The sequence below is a fragment of the Cyprinodon variegatus genome, unplaced genomic scaffold, assembly GCF_000732505.1.
Source record: "Cyprinodon variegatus isolate N-32 unplaced genomic scaffold, C_variegatus-1.0 Scaffold211, whole genome shotgun sequence".
NCBI lineage: Eukaryota > Metazoa > Chordata > Actinopteri > Cyprinodontiformes > Cyprinodontidae > Cyprinodon > Cyprinodon variegatus.
The window spans coordinates 138,411-163,416 of record NW_015150664.1 but is presented as its reverse complement, the minus strand read 5'-3'; the positions used below and the strand labels follow the sequence as shown (position 1 = coordinate 163,416).

The 25,006-nt window shown below is 36.8% G+C and overlaps 1 protein-coding gene across 4 annotated transcripts in view; it reads left to right on the top strand.

The window, feature by feature from the left end:
• The window catches only part of pde4c (phosphodiesterase 4C), a 105,149-nt gene that overhangs the window by 25,844 nt on the left and 54,299 nt on the right, over positions 1-25,006 (top strand). The window contains exon 1 of one of the 4 annotated variants that reach the window (XM_015380323.1): positions 9,527-9,912. The exons of 2 other annotated variants lie outside the window; for them this stretch is intronic. In XM_015380323.1, the coding sequence (XP_015235809.1) occupies positions 9,689-9,912 (224 nt within the window). In that variant the 5' untranslated portion in view covers positions 9,527-9,688. Of the gene's footprint in view, positions 1-9,526; positions 9,913-19,149; positions 20,144-25,006 lie in introns of those variants that run through there. One more of the 4 variants, XM_015380326.1, reaches the window with a different exon arrangement.

The window sequence follows — 25,006 nt, the reverse complement described above, 5'->3', positions numbered from 1 at the left end:
ATATATGTATATACAATATACGTATATATATTGTGTATTTACATGTATATATACATGTGTGAGTGTATGTATATATATATGTGTGTATGTATGTTATATATATATATATATATATATATATATGCAAAATAGGCAAGAATTTCCCAAAATGAGCTGGATGTTATAATCCCCCAGGTAGAATACTGCTAAGGAATAGTAATGTCTCGGCTGACTTGGTAAATTAATATTAGGATTTGTTCATTCTCCCATTAGCTTTTTTAAAAGGCAGTGGTCTTCAACTAACAATAAGGAAAAAAGTGCTTAAACATTTAACATTAACAACTGTTAATTTTAAGGCATCATCCATAACTCAATTTAATGTGATTTCTTTTTATAGTTTGAATTAAAATCAATGCAGGTTTGGATTCTGTTACTGGTCTGATTTAGAGACAGCTTTCCAGATGTTCTTTAGATCATCTTAGAACCACTTGGTGCTTAAAAAGTCATTGTTATAATGGCTGAACTGAGTGGTTTTAACATTTGGATTTATATTACGGAAAGATTTTAATAGACCTTTATTTATTTATTTATTTTTTAGAGACGATGTATAGAAAGCTGTACATGTTTGGATATTTATCACTTAGAGGCATCTAAGAGGCTGGCGTTTGTCTCTTCTAGTTTAGACATGCGTTTGTAGGCTCCAGTTAAGAGGCGACAGATGGTTTAATTTGGGGAATCTGCGTATGCAGAATCCTCAGAATGAAAATGTTTGTTTGCTTATTCAACACCATGAACAGCTTGTTTATATTCCAGCAAAAACCTAAAACTTCCTGTGAATAAGGAAATTTGCCTCCTATTGTTTCTTATTTTAAAAGAAAAAAGAAGTAAATGGTTAATGGCTAAATACATTTCTCCAGGACACCATTATTATTTTTCCTTTTTCATATTAGTTCTGCTCTGTGACTTTCCTATTATGCCTGCTGATATTTGAATAAGCGGCTTCTCTTTGAACTCATTCTTAGAATGCCAATTTATATATAAGAATAAATAAAAGATTTATTTTGTGTTGTTTTTTTTATAGATACGTCTGTATTAATAAATACTTAAACACTTGAAGCAGCTTTTTCTACAGTAAATCAAATCCAATTTTATTTGGATTGGATTTTATTTATTATTTACTTAAAAACAACCACACCTGATCAAGGTGCTGTACAAAAAAAAAACAAACAAACAAAACAGTACGGATAAAAAAAAATTAAACAAATAAAACATGGGTAAAAAATAACATTCACTGAAAGATAAAAGGAATAAATGGTAAAAAAAAAAAAAAAGATAAAAAAAGATTAAATGTCTTGCTAGGGGTTAAAAGCCAAAGCGGAGAGGTGGGTTTTGACAAGAGATTTAACAACAGTCAGAGAAGAGGCCTGTCTGATGCGGTGAGGCAGGTCATTCAAGGGCTTTGAAGCTGTAGCAGTGAAAACGCGGTTCCCTCTGAGCTTCCACTTAGGTTTAGACTCTCTCAGGAGCAGCTGACCTGAGACAGCGAGTAGGCCTATTAGGATGTAAAAGCTCAGAGCGGTATGATGGGATAAGCCCATTCAGGGATTTAATAGCAAATAAAAGAATTTTGAAATGAATTCTAAAATGTATGGTCAGCCACTGGAGTGATGCCAGTTAGAAGGCGTGCTGCAGCATTTTTAAACCATCTGGAGATGGGAGATGGAGGAGGCACTAACCCCCACATAGAGGGCATTGCAATAATCCAGCCGAGGGGTAACAAAGGCATGGATTACCATTCCAAACTGTTGCCTTGAAACAATTGGCTTTATGTTTGGCCATCTGCCCTGATCCGGCTGTCAAACTTCAGATCTACATCCATTTTTACCCCTAGGTTAGTGATTAGTTTGATATGCTGGGCCAAAGACCCCAGGTCTAGTCCAGTGATGTCACCAAAAACATCACTCCAGTACAGTAAAATACATAAATCTTTTGGGGTATGTCTCTGCACACATCTAAAGACTCCAATCTTACCCATTCTTTTTTTACCCCCTGTTTAATAATTGTATGCAGGTAACTTTAAACCCAATGCAGGAGAAAGGATAGAACTCTCCATGGGAAGATCTTTCTCTGTTATGTAAAACAGAGCTAGCTTTGGTCCTGCTGCAGTTATTATAGGAAAGGTTGCAAACAATGTTTAAGGTCTTTTTATTTCTTGATTTAGGATCACACAGTTTACAGTAGCTACTTTTAAGAAGTTTGGTTACATTTGTTGCTGTCTCATGGCACCAAGCTCATTTGGCATTTACAGAGCATGGTGGTAGCAGCTGATCCTTTTTTGTAATTATTCTTTATCCTGGTTACTTAGATGAGGTTTGTTGCTGTAGCTGCTGAATGTTTTTTATAATCAATTTTCTAACTTTCAAGGGCTCTCTTCAGCATCCCTGCCTTTTAGAGACATGCTCACTAATGAATGTGCTTCGTTTTTCTTTTTAAATGTCACCATTGATGAAAATCTGACCTGCAGCTAACATTAATATATAATGCTGCAGATATATCTTAGCTGTCTAAAGGCTGCAGTTGATAGTTGGGTTGAAAAATAAATCTCTGGAGAAAGAAGCCTTAGGATGACAAAATCATATCGTTCTTTGCCACAAATTGCATTTTGCAATTTTCTCCTTGATGGAGTGAAGCATCAGTTTTTCAGGCGTCTTCCCTTTCACTTCATCGAGCTCCTGCTCCAACACTTCAGTCAGTCACCTTGATGATCTGTCATCAGAAACAAAGCAGCCTACATTCACAGTGAATGTAATGTGACAGCAGAGTGGAGCTCAGACAAACTCCAGAGAGACAAACTCAGAGGTGATCATTTAGATGGACCCACACCCCCTCTAGGAAAGAACAGAGCACTGCACCCACACCTAACACAAAGCTTATTTATGATATTTTAACCTGCGTCAGATGTTAAAATTACCTGAAGCTTAGTCCTCTGTCCCAACTTATACTTCAGTCTCACATAAAAAGCTAATGGTTTGAACTAGATTGCATATATTTTGGTTTTTGTGATTGCAAAAGCATAAGCCATTAAAATGTCAATGGTTTAACATTGTTATATTTATTAAAATACTAGTCAAAAATGCTTTATGATAAAAAATCCTCTAATTCTAATTTGAAGATAAGATGGAGGGGAGCTCCAAGTTTTAGAAACTTATCAATACCTTTGAAAAATAGTAAGTTAAATTGATGTCTTTCTCTAAAAGTGTGAACATTTTGGATTACTTCCCTTTGATTTAACTATTTTAGTCAGACAGCTCATGTGTAAAAGAATAAATACATTTTTATCAGCCAATATAAAGTAGTTACAATAAAGTTTAGTTTCTAAGCTCCGAGGACCACACTGCTTAACATTTCATGGATTGATGAGTGAATCACTGTCCACCTGAACATGTTTTCCTCATATCAGGAGGTGAAAAGAGGGTCTCTGACCTCGAAACCTGAGGGGGGTTAGCTGAACGTGGCGAGGTTCGAGAGAAGCTGACAGATCCTGTCAGTATCAGCACAGAGGCAGGCATGTCCACTGTGTGAAATGCAGTGAGTGCAGCTGAAAGCAACATCCCCGATCGGCATGTGCGTGATATGTTCTGCAGAGTGGGAGAAAGATCACTTGGGAAGCAGCAGCACTGCAGGACTAGACTTCCTCAACTCTGTTATTTATTATTCTGCTTTAAGAATTGCACTGTAGAGTGTGCTGATGTGTAAACATGTCTTAAAAACATGATAGAGTATTCAACCAAGATGTTGGTGACAGAGTTAAACCACAAATTAGGACCCTGGAGTTTAATCTGCAGCCTTTTTAATTGTCTTTATCAAAAGAAAAAGAAATGTAACTTTTAACACATATACAGAAATTAAGTGCCTCAAGCTCAATAGAATAAAATTACAGAAAAAATCAGCAATAATGTCCAAACTCATCAGTATAAATTGTCATATAATGCAGCTTACGGCATACTTGAGTGGATATCATATAAAAACATTTTCATACTGCCTTGCAGGTAAATATTTGTTTTCCTAGCAAAACCGGAAGTGCATGGCTGGAACCGGATCTTATATAAAGCATGAACTGTTTGTCTAAACAACTTGCAGTCATTTTTAATAATATATAAATAGTTTCAAATTAATTATCTAGCCTTATGAACTGACTTATTTATATAAATAACTTAAGGGCAAAGTAAACATTAATATGTGAATATTAAACACTGGTCCATAAGCCTTCAGGTCTCGTTCCTAATGTTTTCACCTATAACACGAGACATAGATAAATATGGTAGCCATAGAGCAGTGAAATTAATCGTAGGTGTTTTCTGGATATCCATGGCTTTGTCTTTTTGAAGAATTTCCTGTTTCATTTTTTGCTGTTCCTGTGAAGTTCTGCTCATCTTTAATAATGTTCTTTCCTTAAATTGCTTATTCAAATATTTAAAGTTGTGTCAAAGTTAACAGTATTTCAGTTTTACCCCCCTATAATTGAAGGTATTGTGGAGGATTTCTGTATAAGACCCGGCGTCTCCACTTTAAAAAATAATGCGTGTGACTTTCCTCTGTTAGGAACGTTGCTTTAAATGATTTGTTATTAATTTTCTTCCTGTTAGCATCTTCAACTGGAATTCGCCTGTTTTCTCAGTTGTTCATGTTTTCCTCAGTGTTTTTTTTATTTCTATCAGCTATTTAAGTGTGGCTGGGTTAGTGTAGGTTGTATCCACATCCAGATCTGTTACCTGTGTGTCTTTATTATTATTAGTATTTGCTAATGAAATCTTACATTTTCATTTATTTAATAATAAGAGTTGATGGCTCCTTAAGTGGGGGTCAACACCCCATTTTGAGTCAATGAACACTGACTGAGGGCCCACAGGGACATCCCTCTATGATCAAATTAAAGGTCACATATATTTTTTTCCCTCATGGTTGAAGAGGATAATTATAGTGGATAAAATATTGTTTTGGGTGATTATTTGTGGGTTTGTTTATTTAGCTTTTATCTAGCAATGCTTTTACATCTGAAGTAATGATGGTCTCTATTTCTGCTTTTGTCTGTCATTAGCTTAAAAATCTGAGATAAAAACATCTAGAATATCCAGTAAATTTTCTTCTGCCCTTTATTAAAACAGTGTTGCTTAGAGGATTAGGTACAATCATCCGCAACATGATTGTTAGATTCAGTTTGGGGCTTTCATTTATGGATTTATTTACACAGCCCTTATTTGACGTTTGCAGCAAACAACCTAAGCAAACCTGTAACTTAATTAAAGTATTTCCTGATTTCATACAGGTTCAAATAAGAACAGCAGCCCATCTAAATGAACATTCACTATTCCTTGGATAAATGTTCCTCATCAAGTTTGCACCTTTTTGAGCCAATGAGGACTTTCTAATTCTTGGTAAATATTCTCAGTCTTGCTGTCGGAGTTAAACTAACTATTGATTTGAGATTGAGCACACCCCCCTCCTGCATGCAGTGCATATGCAGCAGCGTCATCAAATGATGATGATTCTGTGGTCAAAGAATTAAGTTTTCTGATTTAAAAAAAATGGATATTAGACAAACACCAAAACAGGTTTAGGAGTTAATGAAGCAGACTTCAAGTTTCCGAAATGGTCTGGACCTGTACTCTAATGAAGATGCTGTAACTTACTTTAAAAGTCATTTCTGGCTTGGAAAAACAACCACTTAAAGCATTAATAGAGCTTCATTTTTATATTATAAATGTTTTTTACAGGAGGTCTGCATAAAGAATAAAATCTGCTTCAAATATCTTATTAAAGATAGAAGAATAAACTTTGACGTGAGGACTTGAGTCAAACTTGACTCACTTGGATTCAAGCGTCTTTGATTTGTTCTATTAGAACAATAATTTTTATAATTAATTATTAAAATCTTGTATTTTGTTTCCTCGAGTCATTTTCAAATAGTTTACTCATAGGACTTGGACTTGACTTGCTTACTTGTTCATGTTAAATTATAACTTTGGAGACTTATTATTTAAGAAGTAGTCAGCTTTTCCCTCCTCTGTCTAAAGCACCACGGACTATGATACGTATGTTAATGAATAGTCGTATGTAAACTTCTGATTGGTATTGTATTTGCTATTTTCTTTAGTGCTCACCTCATAGTCCCTGAAGAGTAATTTGCTGAAGAGGGATAACATCTTTAAAAAGATGCATCCTTTCAGTAAAACTGTAGCCTTGACTGAGGCGCTACTGACACATAAAGAGGATGTGTTTCCATGACAGAAATGATTCACCTGTTTGGTTTATCATCAACAGCCCTCTTTAATAAAAAGTCCTTAATGAAGTACAGTATATCCCAGACTGCTTGGTGCATTCAAACCAGCAAATAAGCAGAACAGTGTTCATGTTTCTGTTTGTATGTTGGTGGATGTTTCTGACCAGGTTGGAGGAGGAAGGAAGGGTTTGTGACTCAGTCTGATAAACTGTTTCACTCATCCCTGCATTAGTCACACTAAGAAAATACATGGATTTCACCATCCAGTCTCTCCTCTCCTCAGTCACAGCAGCAAACGTTTCAGTCTTTTAGTCACAGGTGTACTGATTGTACTTTGTTTTCAAATGATGTGGGTCAAAGGTTCAAAACAGCCGCCCATGAGGGCTGCTTGGCTAGAACCAGGACCTAAACTACTGCAACGCACCAAAGTTACACTTTCATCTTGACCAAGTCTTAAAAAAATAATAATAATTCGGATTTTCTCCAAATGAGAACCTAATTAATTAGAGAGAAACATCTCTAAGGTAGATTTTTATTTAGATGTTTTCTTGGGCTCTGTTAGCCTACAGTATAGTGAAGTGACTGGGTTCATTGTCACATAGTACTATGTGAACTTCAATTTAATTTAGCAATATGAAAACCTATAATTTTGGGGCGACAGTGGAATGGAATCCAGTTTGTCCTGCAACTGGAGAGTTCCTGGTTGAACCTCGGGTTTAACCTGGTTGCTCCATCTCAGTTGTTGTTATTGGGCAAGGCATCGCCCCCCATCAACTACTGATGTTGGTCAGAGGGCCAAATAACACCTGTGTACAGAGCTTTGCTTCTGTCTGTGTGTGAATGTGTGTCTTAATGACTGAATGGAGTTTAAAGTGCCTTGGTCTCCCCTGACTAGAAAAGGCTCTATATGAGTACAAGCCTTTTATCATTCACAAAATGAGCTATGTATTTCTAAACGACTAGAGCTGTCTGCATTACTGAAACTAACTAAATGGAGTCTTTTCTAGATCCTGATGCTGTTTTTCGGGGTTCAAGGACAGTAATGTGTGGTCATGGACAGTAGGGTCTCTGATTTTAGATTTTTATGATGCAGTTCTGTTGATTTCAACAGGCCACAAGTTTAAACGTGAAGCAATTGACTCTCATCTTTAGCCATCATATTTGGATCATGATGGAAATGAGATCTCAATGTAAGACATGGGATGCATAGCTGCTGTTGGTGGAGCTGGAAGTGAAGCTGATGCTCCTCTGCATTGTAAGTAGTCTAGTGGATTGGATGGGCCTCGCTTCCAAGTTTTCCAGACACATTTCTTTATGAGGAAATTCCGGGTCAAGCCCACACCTCGTTTGAAGAACTACTGTATGTGCTGGATCTTTACTGTCGTAGGATCACCCACATGAACTAGAATGTAAGGAAACACATTCAATTTCAACTTTGCCTTTAATCTTAGAATGATAAAGAATGGATGAGGAATATTAATCATGTAAAGATGGAAAACACAGAATATCTTAATAAATTAATAAAATAATCCTGCAGGGATCTACAGGGACTGAAACATTGTTTTTATTGTTGCTAAGTATTTCTTTCAACATAGTTAATTTTTCTGAAACCTATAAAGAAAAACTGATCATGAAGTATTCTAAGCTTTAAAAATATTTTTCTTTGATATATGTTTTGAAAACGAAACATGAGAGTATAAAACAACATTTTTTATTTTTTAGTGTTTACATAAAACTGTATTGGGAGATTGTGTTTGTCCATGAGAGCCATCTACTGGGCTCCACTGGCAGCACAATGATCAGATATACATATCTATTCATCCTCTATATAGTTTCACATTAATAAACTTTAGCCTTCATTTAGTCTGCAGATTTACAAAGAGTTACTCAGCTGTGGCCAATTAATTTAGTTTTTGTTTGTAACAACCATTGAAATTAAATGGTTTATTTTGCACAACCTACAAATTTAGAAATTTTTTTTTTTCTGTTTTATTATTATTTTTGATTTAGTTTTCCTTTATGCAATTTTAATTACCTCTCATGTATCTATTTATTATTATTATATTTACTGTGGATTTTATAGTTATTCTAGTGCCACACTCATTGATATTTTATATCGTGTTTTATCACATGTTCCTATACTTTTCACAATCAAAATAGAATAAACAATCCTAAATAAAAAATGTAATACATACTATATACTTGCTAAATTATTGATTAGATTTACAAATCTGACAGGAGGTACAGGTCTAGTTTCATTTTAACAATAAATGGAACTCTGAAATATTGACATTTAGCTCCAAATCCTCTGTGTTACAGACCTTAAAACAAGGTTAATGAAACATAAAACAGAAAAACTTCTATTTTTAACCATGTTTTTATTTTATTATATAACTGAAGCAAAAGTGAAACTGCTCCTGTTCGACGCAGTTTTCATTAATCTGATGACCGACTTTAACTTTCTCTGGTACAAAGGGCGGTCGAAGGGGTGAGAGATTTCCATCAGATTTGAAGCTGTTCTTTGAGATCCAGCAAATTACAGTTTCAAGATGGAGTATTTAAGAACCTGAAACAGATGTGTTCTGGTCACTCTATCTATCCTGTATTTGCTTTTGTCAGTTGTACATATTAGCAGACACTTTAAACAGCTAATTACATGATGGAGCAGATTAAAGAATGTGTGCCCTGCTGATCATCTTAACATTTGGGTTTCTTAGTTTCTGTGGGTCAGAGGTGAGATGCTGTTTTTAACACAGGAAAACTGGGGAGGCTGTGTATACTCTAGTTAAGATGACAGCAAAAGTTAAAATGACATTTCCAGGATTCCCATTATCTTTTATCTCAAGCTTGCTCCATTTTTAGACAGAGTGGGGCCTCTGTGGAGAGCAGAGTCTCGTCTGTGGCCTCCCAGCGCTGTGGGGTTCAGGCATTCGTCCACACAAGCAGGGAGCCGCTGTCGCTGGTGACTGTTTGTGTACTGCAGCTTTGTTGGAGGAAACCGACTTTAACTGGTGTTTGTTTCAGAATCTCTCTGATGTAAAGGAAGTTCTAGATGCAGCTAGCTCCCCTGTGGCATGGGCTAACAACACTTTAATTCAGGCCTTGCCATATTTAGGCAGAGCTCGGTGCTGTGTAAACACACCGCTTACTGCCAAGGGGAGGGCTCACCCCTGCACTCATGTCTGTGTCCATCAACAGTGGATTGCAGAGCGGCCTGTGGAGAAAGGTGATGAAGATTCTGAAGCTGGCAGCATTTAGGGACCAACACAAGTGGCTCAGAGTATGAAGTGCATTACAATAAGAGAGGGTTGTGAGTCATTCTTCATGCCTCTGCTGATCTGAGATGGATGACTTGGATGACCTGTGAGGACTAAGTGCAGCGTGAGTGATCAGTTTGAGAGCAAAGTTCTGTTGAAGCCACACAGCAGCATGAGTGAAGCCCTGATGGAAAGCTCCGGGGAGGCGGCTTGCTTCCCACTCACTAGTGCTCAGCCCATTAAGCTGCAACAGCAGTCACCGTCCGGCTCGCCCTGCGGATCTCCCAGGATGTCCCCTTGCGATTCTCCTCGACACTCTCCGCTGCTGTTTCGCAGGCTCCTTGTGAACCGCAGCATCGCTCTGCAGCGCCGCTTCACCTTGGCACATACACCCAGGTATTGCTATTGATGGGAAGCTGGGGGGTAGCTTTGGATTGAAAGGACTTTATTTTAAGCAGGAGGCTTCGATGGAATAATAAAATTTGCCTTAGATGCCAGGCTCAAAAACCTTAATAAACTAAAGCAGTGTATAATTAGCAAGGATAAAATAAGCAGTCAGGCCTAAAAAAACAGTAGATCAATTTGTTGCCACTGATGTCTGTCAGACTTTTTTTATTTTTAAAAGTCTGAAGACATAAATTATAAGGATAATCTCCTTTTGATTGCTTCCTAAGACATGAGTGAAAGTTGACATTATAAACATAATCTTAAATAACTTTCATATAGATTTTAAAAGTCATAAAAACACAAAGCATTGAAGTGAGAGATTGGAAAAATCTGCTTTTTCTTTGTATTCACCTCTTTATCTCTGATGCCTATAAACAGAATTGAGTGCAATCAACTGACTTTAGAAGATATGTTAGTAAATAATGTCCACCTGTGGGATTTAATCTCAGTCTAAATACTTTACCAAATGCCTCAGCTGTTTCTCATCAGTTAGGGTAAAGAGCAGCTCTGGTGGAGGATTTTGTGGACAGGAATTATTTAGCTCGTTACAAATCTACCTCTCAGAACATTTATTGAAAGAAAACTACATCTGTACATCTGTACACAACAGTACATTTGTAGGAGAAACTGAGGAGGAGACCAAACCTATGCATACTGGCTACCAAAAACCTATGTGTGGAGGTTTATGGCACACCCTTGTGAATCCATCATCTGCTTCATAAAACATGGTGTAGACAGCATCATGATGTGGGGATGCTTTTTTTTTTCTCTTTGTGGAAAAAAAATAAATAAAGAACCTGAATCCTTTTAATTCAGCCTTGCATTTTTGCACTACTTAAGCTTTTTTATTAGCTAAAATCTCTGTTGTGTATTTTAAAATGAGAACAGAAACAAACATGGATTGTGGGCATGTTTGGAAAGCATTATATCAATCTCCTTGTTTGATTTTTTCTTTTTCTTTTTTTAAACCAGGTTATGAAATTTGTGTCATTGGATTTATTTTGCTCAAAAGCAGCCTGATTTTCTTATTAAAAGGTAGCCATTGGGAATCATGATTTCATTGATGTTGGGAACAGTGTCATCTGAATTGACTTATTGTTCTTGAAATATAAAAAGGAGGTCTGGTTCTAGGCCTAAGGTGTTCAGGAGGCCGAGGCAGGTCATGTAGCAAAGAGAAAGTTCCTGTGTCAACAGAAAGGTTGTTTGTATCTGACCTCGGGTTTCTGTGTTGCTGAGACAAAGCTGTGTTAGGGAAAAGAACGAGTACTGCTCGCCACAGTCAACACAAGGCTCTCCGTTCATGGCTAACCTTTCCCTTGTTTTTCTTATTCCTCATGACTGCAGAACAGGCAGCTTGTGTCTAGTTTACATCAGAAAAGAACAAGATCATGCCATATGCTTTTAGTAAAGTCAGCATGTTTTAAAAGTATTCCTGATCATTTTAAAACACAATGAACAATTGCTGAGTTATTACAGATTTTTTTTGTCAGAGGAGACCAGTATTTGGGATTTTAGTTTTCTATCAAAATGTTTTGGCATAACAATGAGGAGCAAGATGGCTACTTTGTTGATTTTCTAGCAGACAGTCATTGACACAAAAGAAAATAGCCAATGAATATTACCGTTTTTTTATTCAAGAAAATGAAAGGAAAGTTCATAACATACTTGAACCAATAAAAGAAACATTTTTGTTTGCATACATAGACTGGACCAAAGTTGTGCCATTCATGAACTGCGGTCCAGGGGCCACACATAATTATTCTGATGGCTACAAAACGTCCCATATAAAATGTATGGAGCATTGTCAGGACAGAGATGAAAGACTAAAGACGCCATCAGAAGATCTCACAAAACTTCTCAAGTTAAGAGTAAATAAAAATGTCTGACGAGGAAGAAGTGATGGTGGTACTTTATGTGTCTGCTTTGAGGTCGGGGGGTACCGACACTCTTTTGAGTGGACCAAATTACCCTTATAACACTACACACAGATGGAATATGAAATAACATCACAATAGGCATGACATCTTGGAAGTGGTTGTTTTTTTGGTAACTGTAAGCAATAAAAATGCAAATATACTGTTGAACATGTAATTCATGATCAAAATAAGAATTTGTTCATGTAAAATAATTTACTGTTATACATAAACTGTTGTATAATATAGCTTGCTAAGGTTTGGCTGTGTTCTATATTATGCAAACATTTTAATTGAGAATAATCTGCTTTTTTGTAGCTTTCTTTGGCAAATCATTTCTTTATTGAGCTTCCTCCTGAGCTCCATTGTCAGACTTTTTATAGAGTTAATTCTAACTATTGCCAAACTTGCACGACTTTAAAAATAGAGGAATATTTCTGTGATGCACTCTGACATTCACATTGGTGATGACAGTGAGTTGAACACAGACCATTTGCTCCTTTCATTAATCCACTTAATGCTTAACTCAAACCCATTCAGCCGAAACATTTGATATAAACCTGTTAATAAAAATTACTTTGCCAATCTAATGCACAGCTGCAGAAAGCAATTACAGTTAATAAAGTTCCACTGGGTGTGTTTGGAAATAAATTTAAATGGTCACCAAATTGCTTGAACTCTGTGTGGAAAAGGGAAAGTAGAAAGAAAGCTGCAGCTTAAAAGTTTTAAACCACATCATCAGATGCCAAATTTATTAACAACCAGCAAACACTTTTTTAATTAAGGCCTTTATTAGAGACTAACTCTAGCACAGTTGGTAACATTTCTTAACTTGTAAAATAAAACCATCTGTCACCAGATAAACATGAAACCTGCATGCCTCTGCCCCCCACGGTTAGCTGTCTCAGATCCCCTGGCTGTTGGTCAGCATTTAACTACATTCAGGACACAAAGTACAAACATGACACTTGTTTACATCATGTGAAGTCATTATGCTGCTTGCTTGTAACATTTTTAAACCTGTTAATTCTGCAAACTGTTGGAATTAGCATTTCTCTTAATCTGAAAATAATTTTCTTATATACCGGTAATTACAATAGAAAAATGTTTTTTTTATGCCATTCTGCAAACATGCGCACACATTTGGTGGGATGTTGGATTCAAGAAAGTTAAAAGTATAGTTTGTATGTCCATTAAACCTGTGTGTATAACATGAAAGAGAAAGAAAAACAAACTGAAAACCATCAGATATTCCCGTTACAATAATGATCCTACTGTAAGTAACTGTACCCTATTTCATTAAAACCTCCTTGGCAATAAGAGGTTGTAAAATGACGTACACCTGACCCAAATGAAGGAAAACCACAAAACAGCCTCTACATTCTCATTACTTGGTTAAAAAATTTAGCATCCAAAGTCTTTCCTGCTAATTAAAATTCTTGAGAGACAAGAAACGTAAAGTAAAAAAAAAAATACTGCATCTAAAGGGTTTAAAGGGGCTTTCCAAAACTGCTTACATCAACTTTTTCCTGATGTAAAAGCTGTTTTTTTGAAAGGGTAATTCAGACAAAACTGCTCTTTCCATCCATCCAGTGTCTGAATGCATTTCCCTGCATGGGTCAGAGGTCGCGGTGCTACCACCATGCTTCATTAGGTTAGCCGCTCAGTATCTCCACAAGTTTGCCAGTCTGTCACAGTGACACACAATGTCAAATAACCATGTATGCACACCCTTAAGTCTAAGAACATAGAGGAACCAATTCATGTAAGAGTCATGCTTTTGCACCGTGCAAACTTCATGTGCAGAACCCAGGCCGGGTTTTATAAACCTTGCTTTAAAGGTATAGCGGACGATTTTCGTGAATTTTTAAAAAGACCTGCCCTCTCCACTTAAGAAAAAAAAACGTCTATTAAATGCATTTGAAAGCATGCAAAAGCCCATTTCTCCTTGTGCACGCTCTTTTTTAAAGTTGCTGTTTGCATCGCTCAAACAAGCTTACTTTCCAAAATAAGATTCGCAATTTTCCACCATGTCACACTCACCACTAGTAAGTGAAAATGTGGACAAGCAGGTAGGACGGCCTTACGTAAACATATCACTAGAATGATTGACAATTAGGAGGACCACTTATTTTGGTGATCCACCCGGAAAAATAACATCCTCCACTTTACCTTTAAGGCAAAAGTAATGACTATACAGATGTCAAAAAATATAATGTATCTCATAAAATGTATCTCAACATCAGATCATGCAGCATGACACAGGTTTGCAAAGTTGAATCAGCATGGACTACAAGACGTCTGAAAAAAATGCTACCTTTGAAGAACAGCACATTAGCATATCATGAAAATTGATAACGCTAATAGAGAAGGGTGATGACGTTGGTTTCAGTTGACCTGGAACTGGTGTGAACAAAAGTATTTTACAGTCAAACTAGAGGCCTTCTTATCCAATGGTTGGATTGAACTGGGTCATCAAAAGGACAAGGATATTAAACACAGCAGCGGTTTTATGATAGAACATCTACGTCAAGATGACCCAGTCGTCAAAAGATTAGAATGCTGTTGAAGAGCTTAAGAGAGTATTTATACACTCAGAGAAATGTACTAAATATGAAAAGACTTAAAGTGAAAGATGTGTTGATGAATAAATATTTAGTGTTTAGTTCACTTTATGTTTAATGCAGTGAACATGTGGCACCATGTTTCACCACCGTGGCTTGATATTAATCTTTACAGCATCCTGTTCATTTTAAAATGTGCAGCCTATGCAAAGAGTTTAGGGAAGTGGTTATGTTAACTGTAGTTCACTATGATAAAACTGTCGATTGAGCTCATAATGGTTAGAAAATGGCAAGTGCTGATCCTTTGTTGTTCAGGTCTCTCTAAGGATTGTGTAAAATTCATCTTAACTGTTGGGTAATTTTTCACAATTTCTATGCTGGATAATTTTTGAAGATCAAAACCTTTATTTTTGCTTGTTTAACTAAAATATTTTATTGCATCTTAGAGATATTTACATAATCAAGAAACCAGAAAATTGTTTCCTTGAGAAAACTAATTTGTTTAGACGCTTACCTGCTTAAATGCTTGGGTTGAGAATAACTTATGAAAGAAAATCTGAGGATATTTTAATTTGAATAATTCAAAATTTGTCCCATTTGAGTCATTTTACCTGCACTTAAGAAAGGTATATATCTGTAAAGACAGTATTATATGCAAAAAGGGCAAATGTGGAGAGTGAAGCCCAGATTCTGTAAAAACGTTTTAGTGGTTGGAAAAATTATGATTTCCTTTGTTTCCTTAAAACACTTGTTCTTTGAGTGCAAAAAGACTGTTAAGGTAAAATATGACTATTCTACTATACTTTTTTTTAGGATGGTTTTGGATTTAGTCATGATGTTCTGTGTCTTGGGAAAAGAGTTTTCAAATTGTATTTTTTTATGAAAGAAAACTGTATGACCCACATCACATAAATGTGATAAACCTTGGTCCTATTATCATCAAAACTTAGCATATTTAATTATATCAAATTTCCCTCTCATTTAGATGGAACAGTCCTTATTATATTATTACTGCACAGTTAAAGACAAAATTTGAAACTTTTCTGGGGCCAGGTAAGATTTGTTTCAAAATTCAAGTTAATAGTACTGAGGGCAATGAAAGGTTGTAAGAACTAATATGTCAACTTTATAACTACAACATTATGTTTTACTTAATTTGCATTCCAATAAAGTTTAATACTATACTGCAAACTGATATTGAAAGTAGCAAGCAAGAAGTATATTTGTCTGAGTGCATAGCCCTGTGATACATCAGTCCTGAGCTGCAAACATTCTGCAAATACATTATGAAACAAATATGAAACGCACTGCAAAAAAGAAACATGAGACTAGCAAACAATGAAATGACACTCCTAAAAAAACAAATGCAGAGCTAAAATGCTGCTAAAGACAAATGCTGCAATCTTAGAAAATATAGAGCAGCAAAGTATAAACACACTGCAAATACAACACCTTCTGCAAACACAAATGATTGAAACACACTAAGCATGTTCAATGGAAAAATGCAGTAATTAGCAAAAACATCTGCAGGCTAAGAAAAGCTGCAAACTAGCTTTGATAATAAAAGTGATGCAAAACACTAGAGGGAGATGATCACCAACTCATATGGAATCAGAGCCTTAATGAAGACACAAACGGGATGCGTTAAAAGATTTAAGAGGAAACATACCTTTCTTTTTCCCCCAAAGGGTCTCTGGGCAGAGATTCCTCTTATTTTGCTAAGGATTTGGTCCATAGACATTAATTAATTAGTAATGTGTTTGGTTTGGTTTCATATCAGTTGCTGGCTGTCTACCCCTAATGGTCTGGAACACATCTATTCTGTTTTAATGTGTTGGCATCATTTATGTGTTTGCAGCAGGTTTTGTGTTTCCTCCATGTTGCACCCCTCATCCACTGTACTGAGAAACTACTTAATAAAGTTCTGAAAGACTTTTCAGCATCTGTTGAAACATGTACATCTGATATACAAGTCCCTAAATAGACCTTAAATTTGTGTATTTTCACTATTCTGAATAGCAAGCATAATATTAACAGGGAAAGAACGCTGAGCAGCAAAACATTAAATAAAAAAACTAGATGAATTAGAGGCTGCAATTGCTTTTTAAGCTGCTATACTGGAAGAATATTTGTGACAATCAGGCCTTGTGAGATCAGGCCTCTCACTGCATCAAATATTTATATGATCCCTTATTTCCTAGATCTGATGCACTTGACACCAGCAGGACAAGGCCTGGGCTTGCAATTACATGCCCACATTAATTGATTTTGGTTTCATCTTTTTTTCTATTGATGGATAAAAAAAAATTTGATAAATTGGATGTTAATAAAAGAAAAAAACAATACATGGATGGTAGATTGTAGAAAGTTGTGATTTTGGAATAGAATGTGTTCTTGTTTTGTTGTCAAAGATAAAGAATGAGCAGCACATAGAAAGGGGTAAGCAAAAATTGTATCTCATGTAGTCAATATTGTTTTACCGTGATTATAAAGATTTAAAAGACCCAAAAAATAAATACATCGTGTTTTAGAATATCTGTTTGATCATCTCAGAATGAACACAGTTGCTCAGACATTCTGAATTAGTTTGACTAATTACCACCATTAAAACAGAAAACACTGCACTCGGCATGAACATATTTAACTTGGCCAAGGCATGCAGGAGGAGATGCTTTGGCAGTCGTAGGCAGTAGTCTGTAGCCAACAATGACATTCTTCCATGCTGCTGATTAGAAGCCTGAGGTCTCATCTCTAAATGCTTATCTCCACTTTGCAAGAATTAAACCTGTCATTGTCAGGTAGATATGTCACAAAATAATCAAACATGTTGAGTTTAGATACAGGTTAGTGTTTAGCTGGTTTGTAAAGCTTAACCCAAAATCCCAAGAGGATCCATTTTGTCCTCACATTTGAACCAAAATGATAATAGATGCTGATAACAAGTTTGTAAATGAGGTGGATGTTATGATGAAATGGTGGAAATTATTTAATGTAGCAGGGATAGTAATAAAGACCCTTCAATTCACTACTGGAGAGGAGCACAAATGTATTATTCTACAAAAAAAAGCTCTTTTTGAATTTAATCTTATATGATACCATAGCAATATTAAAATCTGTTGTAGTTTTAGCTTTTATGGAGAATGTTTAACTGCAAAGAAGGATCTCAAATGATTCTGTTTATTTTATATTCTCGCATTTTTATTGTCATTGCACTGTCAAACGTAAAGTGAAACCAAATGAACCCTCTGCTTTTAACCCATCCCCTTGGGGTGTTTGTTTTAAAACGTCCAAAACTCAACCTCAAAAAGGTGTAGGATGGCTACATTCAAAATTGTTGGTGTAGCAGAAAACTACCGTATTTTCTGGACTACAAGGTGCGCCTGATTAATAGCCGTACAAGCTAAAATTAGGGCAAAATCCTGTTTTGTTCATACTTAAGCCACACCTGACTAAAAGCCGCAGTTGTTTTATTGTTTAATTATGATATGTAAGAGAATATGCACAAAGGGGGTTGTCAGGAAAGAGATGGTTGTTTAGGAACGCATCCCTTTTATTAACAGTTTGAAAAAAACGAGCTGCCATTTTCCACTCTCTGCTTCTCTCCTTCACTGTCTTTTTCAAAACCAAAGAACTCGTCGTTGTCAGTGTCAGAATCGAATTCCCTCTGTAGGGCCGTGGTGGTGTCCTCCTCTTTATCACGCAGCAGTCCATGCGTTCGAAATCCGTTGGTGATCATTGATGTTTTGGCACTTCTCCACCCTGTTGGAATCCACTGGCAAAGTGGATTCGGACAGGCAAAGTAGTGCCGTACAACAGCAGAACAAACCAAAACAAATCCTCTCACAATATCACAAAAATCTTGAAAAATCCATAGAAAGGCTGCACCAGACTATAAGCCGCTGGGTTCAAATCTTCTGCAAAAAGAAGCGGCTTATAGTCCGAAAATTACGGTAAATCTGCACACCCAATTTTTCAGGTGGTAGTGGTACCATTAGGCTGTGGGCAGGTTTCTGCCTAGAAAAATACCTGAAGCTGCAAATAGGCAAGACTGGAATGCTGCTATGATTCAACTGCATTTCATAGAAAATCTTCATCCAACTTACATAGAAGAAAAGTAGGTGGAGTAAAAACTTCTTTTTATCAGCAAAAGTGTTTCTGCAAAGCATGAACTGAGGGCATGAAATTTATATTTTGATTAGGTGATTTATGAAGGAGTTTGGTCATACTGGAATTCAGTATGAGTGGCATTATAAATGGGTCTGAATACAGATGAACTTCAAATGTATATCTAAAGCCATTGGGTATTGTATTTTCATTATAAACTATGCTTGACCTGGTGTCGGCCTATTTCAGTAGCTTCCAAGTGCATTGACGTTTGGTTTTATGGTAACAAAATTTGTGATTGTTAAATGGTATCAACACTTTTGCAAAGTGCTAAATATTACTTTACTCAAGCTAAATAAAAAGAGAAAAGTGCCTGATCATTGTTTTTTCATTTTACTTGGCATGCTCACATGTTTTTCACCTCCCCCCACCATCGCAGCTTGCCTGCCCAGCACCAACTCTAACAATATCCTGTTGCCCTCAGGGCAGCAGAAGGAGGGTATCAGGCCAAGCTGCATGCAGATCTCACGTGTCAGTGAAGGCGGTGTCATGCAAACTCTGCCAGAAAGAAAACATCTGCCAGCCATGCAGTCAGTGCTGTCAGATCTCTGTTGACCCCTCAAATTATTTCCTCTGTTGTCGCCTGAACGTGGAAACTTAGTCTGAGTAACTGGAAATGGGAGGAAGCTTCTTGTTTTTGGACACCTAAAGTTAAGGCAGACATGCAGCCAGGATCCTAAAGATGCCTGTCTGGGCTGTGGATATTCTTCATAAATCAGAGTTCTTGACAGCTTCGAGCACACGGTGGGCCGTCCTAAGTTCCTACAGGGACCCAGGGCACCCTGTGAGCATGCAACCTGACAGAGGAAGAGGTTAACCCCTGCAAAGTCGCTGCTATCAGCAGCAATTCCACTCTTCCCCTTTCTGAGAAGACAATGAGTGAAGGAGTGACAGAGTCAGAGTTATAAAGCTAATTTAAAAAGATTCCTTTTATCTCCTGGAGTTCTTAGACAATATTTTTGTCTTGGACTATTTGGATCATTAAGGACCTCTGGCATGCAGATAAACTTTGTCACGTGTGGGATTATTTTTGGCTGTTTTTTGACCACAACTATTGAAGAGGAAAGACCAAGTCAGAAAATCTCTGCAGCAAAGTCTGCAGGTATAGTAACTACATTTCTACCTTCTTCAGACTGGGTAAACATCTTGGCAACCTTGTTGGGGCTTGCCTGGAACTCCTTTAGTTGAAGACTGCAGCATTCCTTCATGATGTTTCCCCTACACTATGAAGCGATGGAAATGATTCCTCTATGTTTTAATTTGGATTCTATCAGCTTTGTTTTAACGCCTGACCTGGATTCCTCCTTTCGCTTTGGTTTATCAAACAAAGAGCCTTGTGGGATGACTCCAGAACCGCCAGTCTTTTCATAGAGAAAGAACTTCTACATGCTGGAGTTTGCACAGGTCAGATGTGCTTTCAGATCCACAGCTGAGCTTCCTGGGAAGAATTTCCAAAAGGAAAATGAACAAAGAGATGCGAGTGATGAAGAAGGGGCCGCCAAGTAGTTACGGACACGGCCGGAGGCACTCGTGCTTGGGGTATGTTCCCAAACTAGCTTCTGTATCTTTCCAGTGTTGATGGTCATGGGAGGCTGTGGAGTGCTACAGCAAGGACTCTTTAATTCATTGATTGGTTTTATTAGCTATACAAACCACATAAAATGAAAACAAAGTTACAGAAACTTTAAGGAATTTCTGTTTTTTTCGTCAAGGAATGTTTTTGTATCTTTTTTATCTTTATATTTAGATTCACTGAACAGTAAAAGGGTTCAGTAAATATATAAACTGGATGATAGAGAACCTGAGATGACAGAGAACTAAGAACCTGACAAGGATGGAAATCAGATTGAATGATTTATTGTTTGTCTTTAGTTCTGCCAAATTTCAAGGGACCTGAAGGTTTTTCAAAGTATAGAAAACTAGTCTGAAGTTTGGAAAGGATGCCAAATTAGAGAAGATGCATAATTATTATGATCGGTTACAACATGAAGGAGCCATTTCAGAAAAGATCCACACAGACTTTTCGTTATCAGATTGTTTCAATTTTTTTTTTTTATAAACAGAAATCTGAAACCTGTAGTGGTCATTTCTAGGGTCATCTTCATAGAGTGTTAGGTTAAGTTTGTTTTTTTTTTTATCTTTTTTGAGCCATGTTTCTAGCATGTCTCTATGTCTACTAAAATATTGACCATTTCATCTCTCACTCGGTGTAGATTCACCTAGATTAGTGAACTTCCACTTTAAACTCTCCCAACTGGATTTAGTTTGAGCTTTGACCAATTACTCATTAGATTTAAACCCTTCTCTCATTGTATGCTATAATCCTTACTACCTTTGAAGTAAAACAGGTTTTCTTACTCTACTTTTTGTATTTTGCTCCATCAATTCTCCAATAAACTCTGACAAGTGGTAAAGAAATGTATCACACCACACTGTGATGCCTCCAGCATCATGTTAAATTTAAGAGTAGGTTTGTTCAGTGCAATGTGTTTCCTCACTGCATTGCTTATTTGTAATATTTATAATCCAAATATCATTTTCCGATTTCTGCTGTGTCACCTTATTGGCTTTAAAACAGGATATATGGCTTTTTTCTTGCTCCCCTTTTGTAAAGGCTGCAGTTTCCCACACCTCAATGTTGCTTTTTGTATGTTTGACAATGATGAACTTAGTGCTATGTGAGATGTTGAAAGCCCCACAGCTTTCTCCCTGACCTGTGTGCTGTTTGTTGACTAATGCGTAGGAAGGTGGTTGTTCTTAGGGGTAACGGAGTGGAAGGGGCATTTTCCTTTTATAAATTTAATTGACATTTCCATCCCTTTAACTGTGTAATTAGGCACTAATACTAGAGTTGCAGGACAATATGTGATGTTATGTCCCTCAAAATGGGAGTTATGCATAAGATTGTGAGCATTTTTGTTTTTGCTGATATCTTGCCCAACACTTTGTGAGAGGAAGTTAGTTTTCTTTGTGGTGACACTTGGTTAATAGACTTCCTGTTTATTTGTTTTCGTTCTCTCTTAAAGTCTTTCAAATGCATTTTTTTCTGTGTTCCAATAGAAGGAGGCTGTTTTGGAGGGTTTTTAGTGCGCTATAGCCAGCATCACAAGTATCCACAGCTTTTGCATTTCTGTGACTTTTATTTTATTTTGTTTGATTTATTTGGTGCACATTTTAATGTAACATATCCTATGAGTTCTGGTTGTGGCAGGGGCAGGGGAACCACCCTGTTCTTCACACTTCTGTTGGGTCATTTGGTGACTCAGCTGCCTGAACTATAAACTGACATGATCACCAACACACACCACGCCTTTATGTCAAAGTAAACTTTATGTACATTTGCATTTACTGTGTAAACAACGTAAGCTACATTTTATTTCCTTATACTTTGCCTTCAATACTGCTGACATTCTTTTAATCTATGAAAACCGTCTTATTTCTAAAGAAACTGGCTTTTTTACCATATGAGCTTAAAAATAAAGGAGGACAGTATGTTGCTAAAAAAGGTCCACAAGAGGACAACATTGTCTTCCATTCTGGAGAAACCAGTTGGTTATTTACAAGTTTCCATATCAGCGCTGCTTGGAAATCTGGAAAATAGGTGACCATATCAGATGGAGGATTTGCATTCCAATAACTATTCATTCCATGCAAATAACAATGGAGGGTTGGAAGTATGTCTTTGAGCTCAGTGAACCTCAGCAGAAGGCCGCTCTGTGCTGGAGGTTTCTTCCTGTTTAAAGGGAGTTTTCCTCTCCACTGTCACTGCATGCATGCCTGATCATAAGTTAGTGGCTGAACAAATAACAGAAGAATGAGGTCTTTTAACCTCTTTTTGACCTCCATAAATATTGGTTAAAAATTCTAGGATCCCTTAAAATGGTACTAATGTCTTTCATATAATTCATCTATTCTTTATTGCTTAATTCTGTCCCATTCTATTTTCATTTCACTCATAACCATCATGGCTCACAGTTGCTATTTTTGCTTTTCAACCGTTAAGTTTTATGATGATATATTTGTAGTACTATTAGTCTAACTGCAGTACTTAATAGTTGCTTTTCTTTACGTAGCGCAGGTACATTGATTTGTAGTTTTTCTTTTTACATTAATGGGTCAAGCTATAGCTCCCCACCCTGTTTACCCCCAGTAAGACTTGTTTTAAGTCCCTTTACACCCAGAGCAGGGCAGAGTGGGTGTGGAGTTTGGGAGTCAGGCTGCATTAATACAGCAAACCCCCAAAATAACCCCCTGAGCTTGGAATAGTTCCCCAGCTCCACCAGCCTGGCTGTACACGACACGTGAATCTGACACATGTTCGCTTGTCATTGTGTGTGCAAACAGACAGTCCCCCACCCCCCCAATCGGCCAGTCCCCCCCAACCGGCCAGTGTCACCCGTCCCAAAATCCATATTGATTGTTCCACCAGAGTCGCTGTGGGTCTCTGATCCAACTTTGTCTTATGCTGTTTAACTTGTGCCTGTGTAGTTTAATGACTGTCTCAAATAAAAGAAAAAATATATATATCACATAAGGTTGTTTTTTTTTTATCACATTGTTTTTTTCTAAACCTGCCCAAATTGACCTCCAAGAATCACAAACACAGCCGCTGTAAGTCACTATTTTCCACTGACGGCTGTGATAATGGGATGGTTTAGCTGTTGCTGTGGTTGTGTGTGACTTTCTCTGTGTTGAGAACAAACTTAGCTTTTTTAAGCAAAGTGCGACCTCTACTGGCCAAAAGAAAAACCTCAGGGAAATATATATTAAAAAAGAATACTTACATTTATTTTATTTAATTATTATCGGGGTCTTTGTAGCTTCTAATGCTTAGTAAATATAAAATAGAGTATATCTTAAGTTGCAATTAAAAGGTGGGAGGAAGGGGTAAATAGGAGGAGCAGAAGCTATTCTCTGAAATAACACTTTCTAATCAGTCCAAGCTGTTTGCTTTGTAGGAGTGAAGTCCTGCAGAAGGAAATCAATGTGGAGCAAATTGAACGTGACAATTATTCTGTGGTGCAAATGTAGTTTTATTTTCTTCTGTTCTCTTTAATTGCCACTTTATCTTTGGGTGAACAACATTTTGTTTGTGCATGTGTTATTTGGTTGAAGGAAAAAAACACCCTTATGCTTTGTATATATATAAAAAGAAAACATACTTAATCATTTCCCACTGTCTGAAGATAAATCACAATAAACAGGTCATGTCTTAGGTCAGTATGGTTACTAGAATTATTTTATTAACTTAGGTAAAGAGTAATAAGACTTTTAATTGTATTGTTTTATTAATTCCTGAAATGTAGAGGTTTAGGCAAACTAAGCTTATTTTGTAATTAACTAACTTGCTCAAATCATCAATAAGGCCCTGTCTTTTTAAGTTGGTTCTAAATATTTAAGTCAAATATGTTTTTTTTATATCTTTCACACACCGCTTTCATGTGTGGCATAAAGGAAAATACAACAGATTCTGCTTAAATATCAGGAGGAGAATTTTGGACATCCCAAAGTCTGCCCCATTCCTAGAAACACTTTCCATTATCCTGAAGTTGTTGCCGCCTTCAGTCATTAGTATGCCAACGTAAACATTATGGGAATGTCTAGGAGATAGTTTCAGTTTCTCAGATAAATTAGATGACGTCATACACACTCCGTTTTGTTTTTAAATAGAAAAAATATAACTGCGGATGTCTGGGGGACAGTGATTCGCCTATATGATATGAATGCTGGCGTACCATAAATGATAAATTATAAACATTTTAGTTTGTACCTTCAAGTCATTGCCCATAGGAATACATTACTTGGATATAACCTAACCGAATATCTTCAGAACAGCTCCAAATGACACAAATCTCATATGGGTGAGTAGAACATGATGTAATAATCATGTAATGTAGTAAAATCAAGGGCCCAATGTAAAAAAAAAAAAAAATGGCGTTCCTCTCTTATGTGTTTTGGTTTGAAATGTGTGTATCCCCACGGAATAAACTTCTTGAAAATGGTGATGGAAGCTGATAAGAAGGCCATTACCTACAATGTAAATCCTTAATGAAAATTGGTCAGAAATAAAAAGTAGCCCTTTCCCTCCCAAAGCAACATTTAAAGTTGGCATGTGACAGTCATGTAACATAATAAACAGCCGTAACACCAACTGAGCCCCCGGTCCAAAACTGCGAACACATCAGCCACAGTGCCAAAACTCTCTACCATTGTTATTCAGGAAGGGGGCAAGCCTGGCCTAAGCAGGGTCTCCTCCCTGCTCTAACAGACGGGGGAATCCCACACTACTTCTGTCAGTCTGCTCATCCCATTACTGCATATCCACTTTGCTGCTTCAACTGAGTTGATACTTAGACGACTTTTATTGTCATTTTTTATACATAGAGTGTATATAAAACGAAA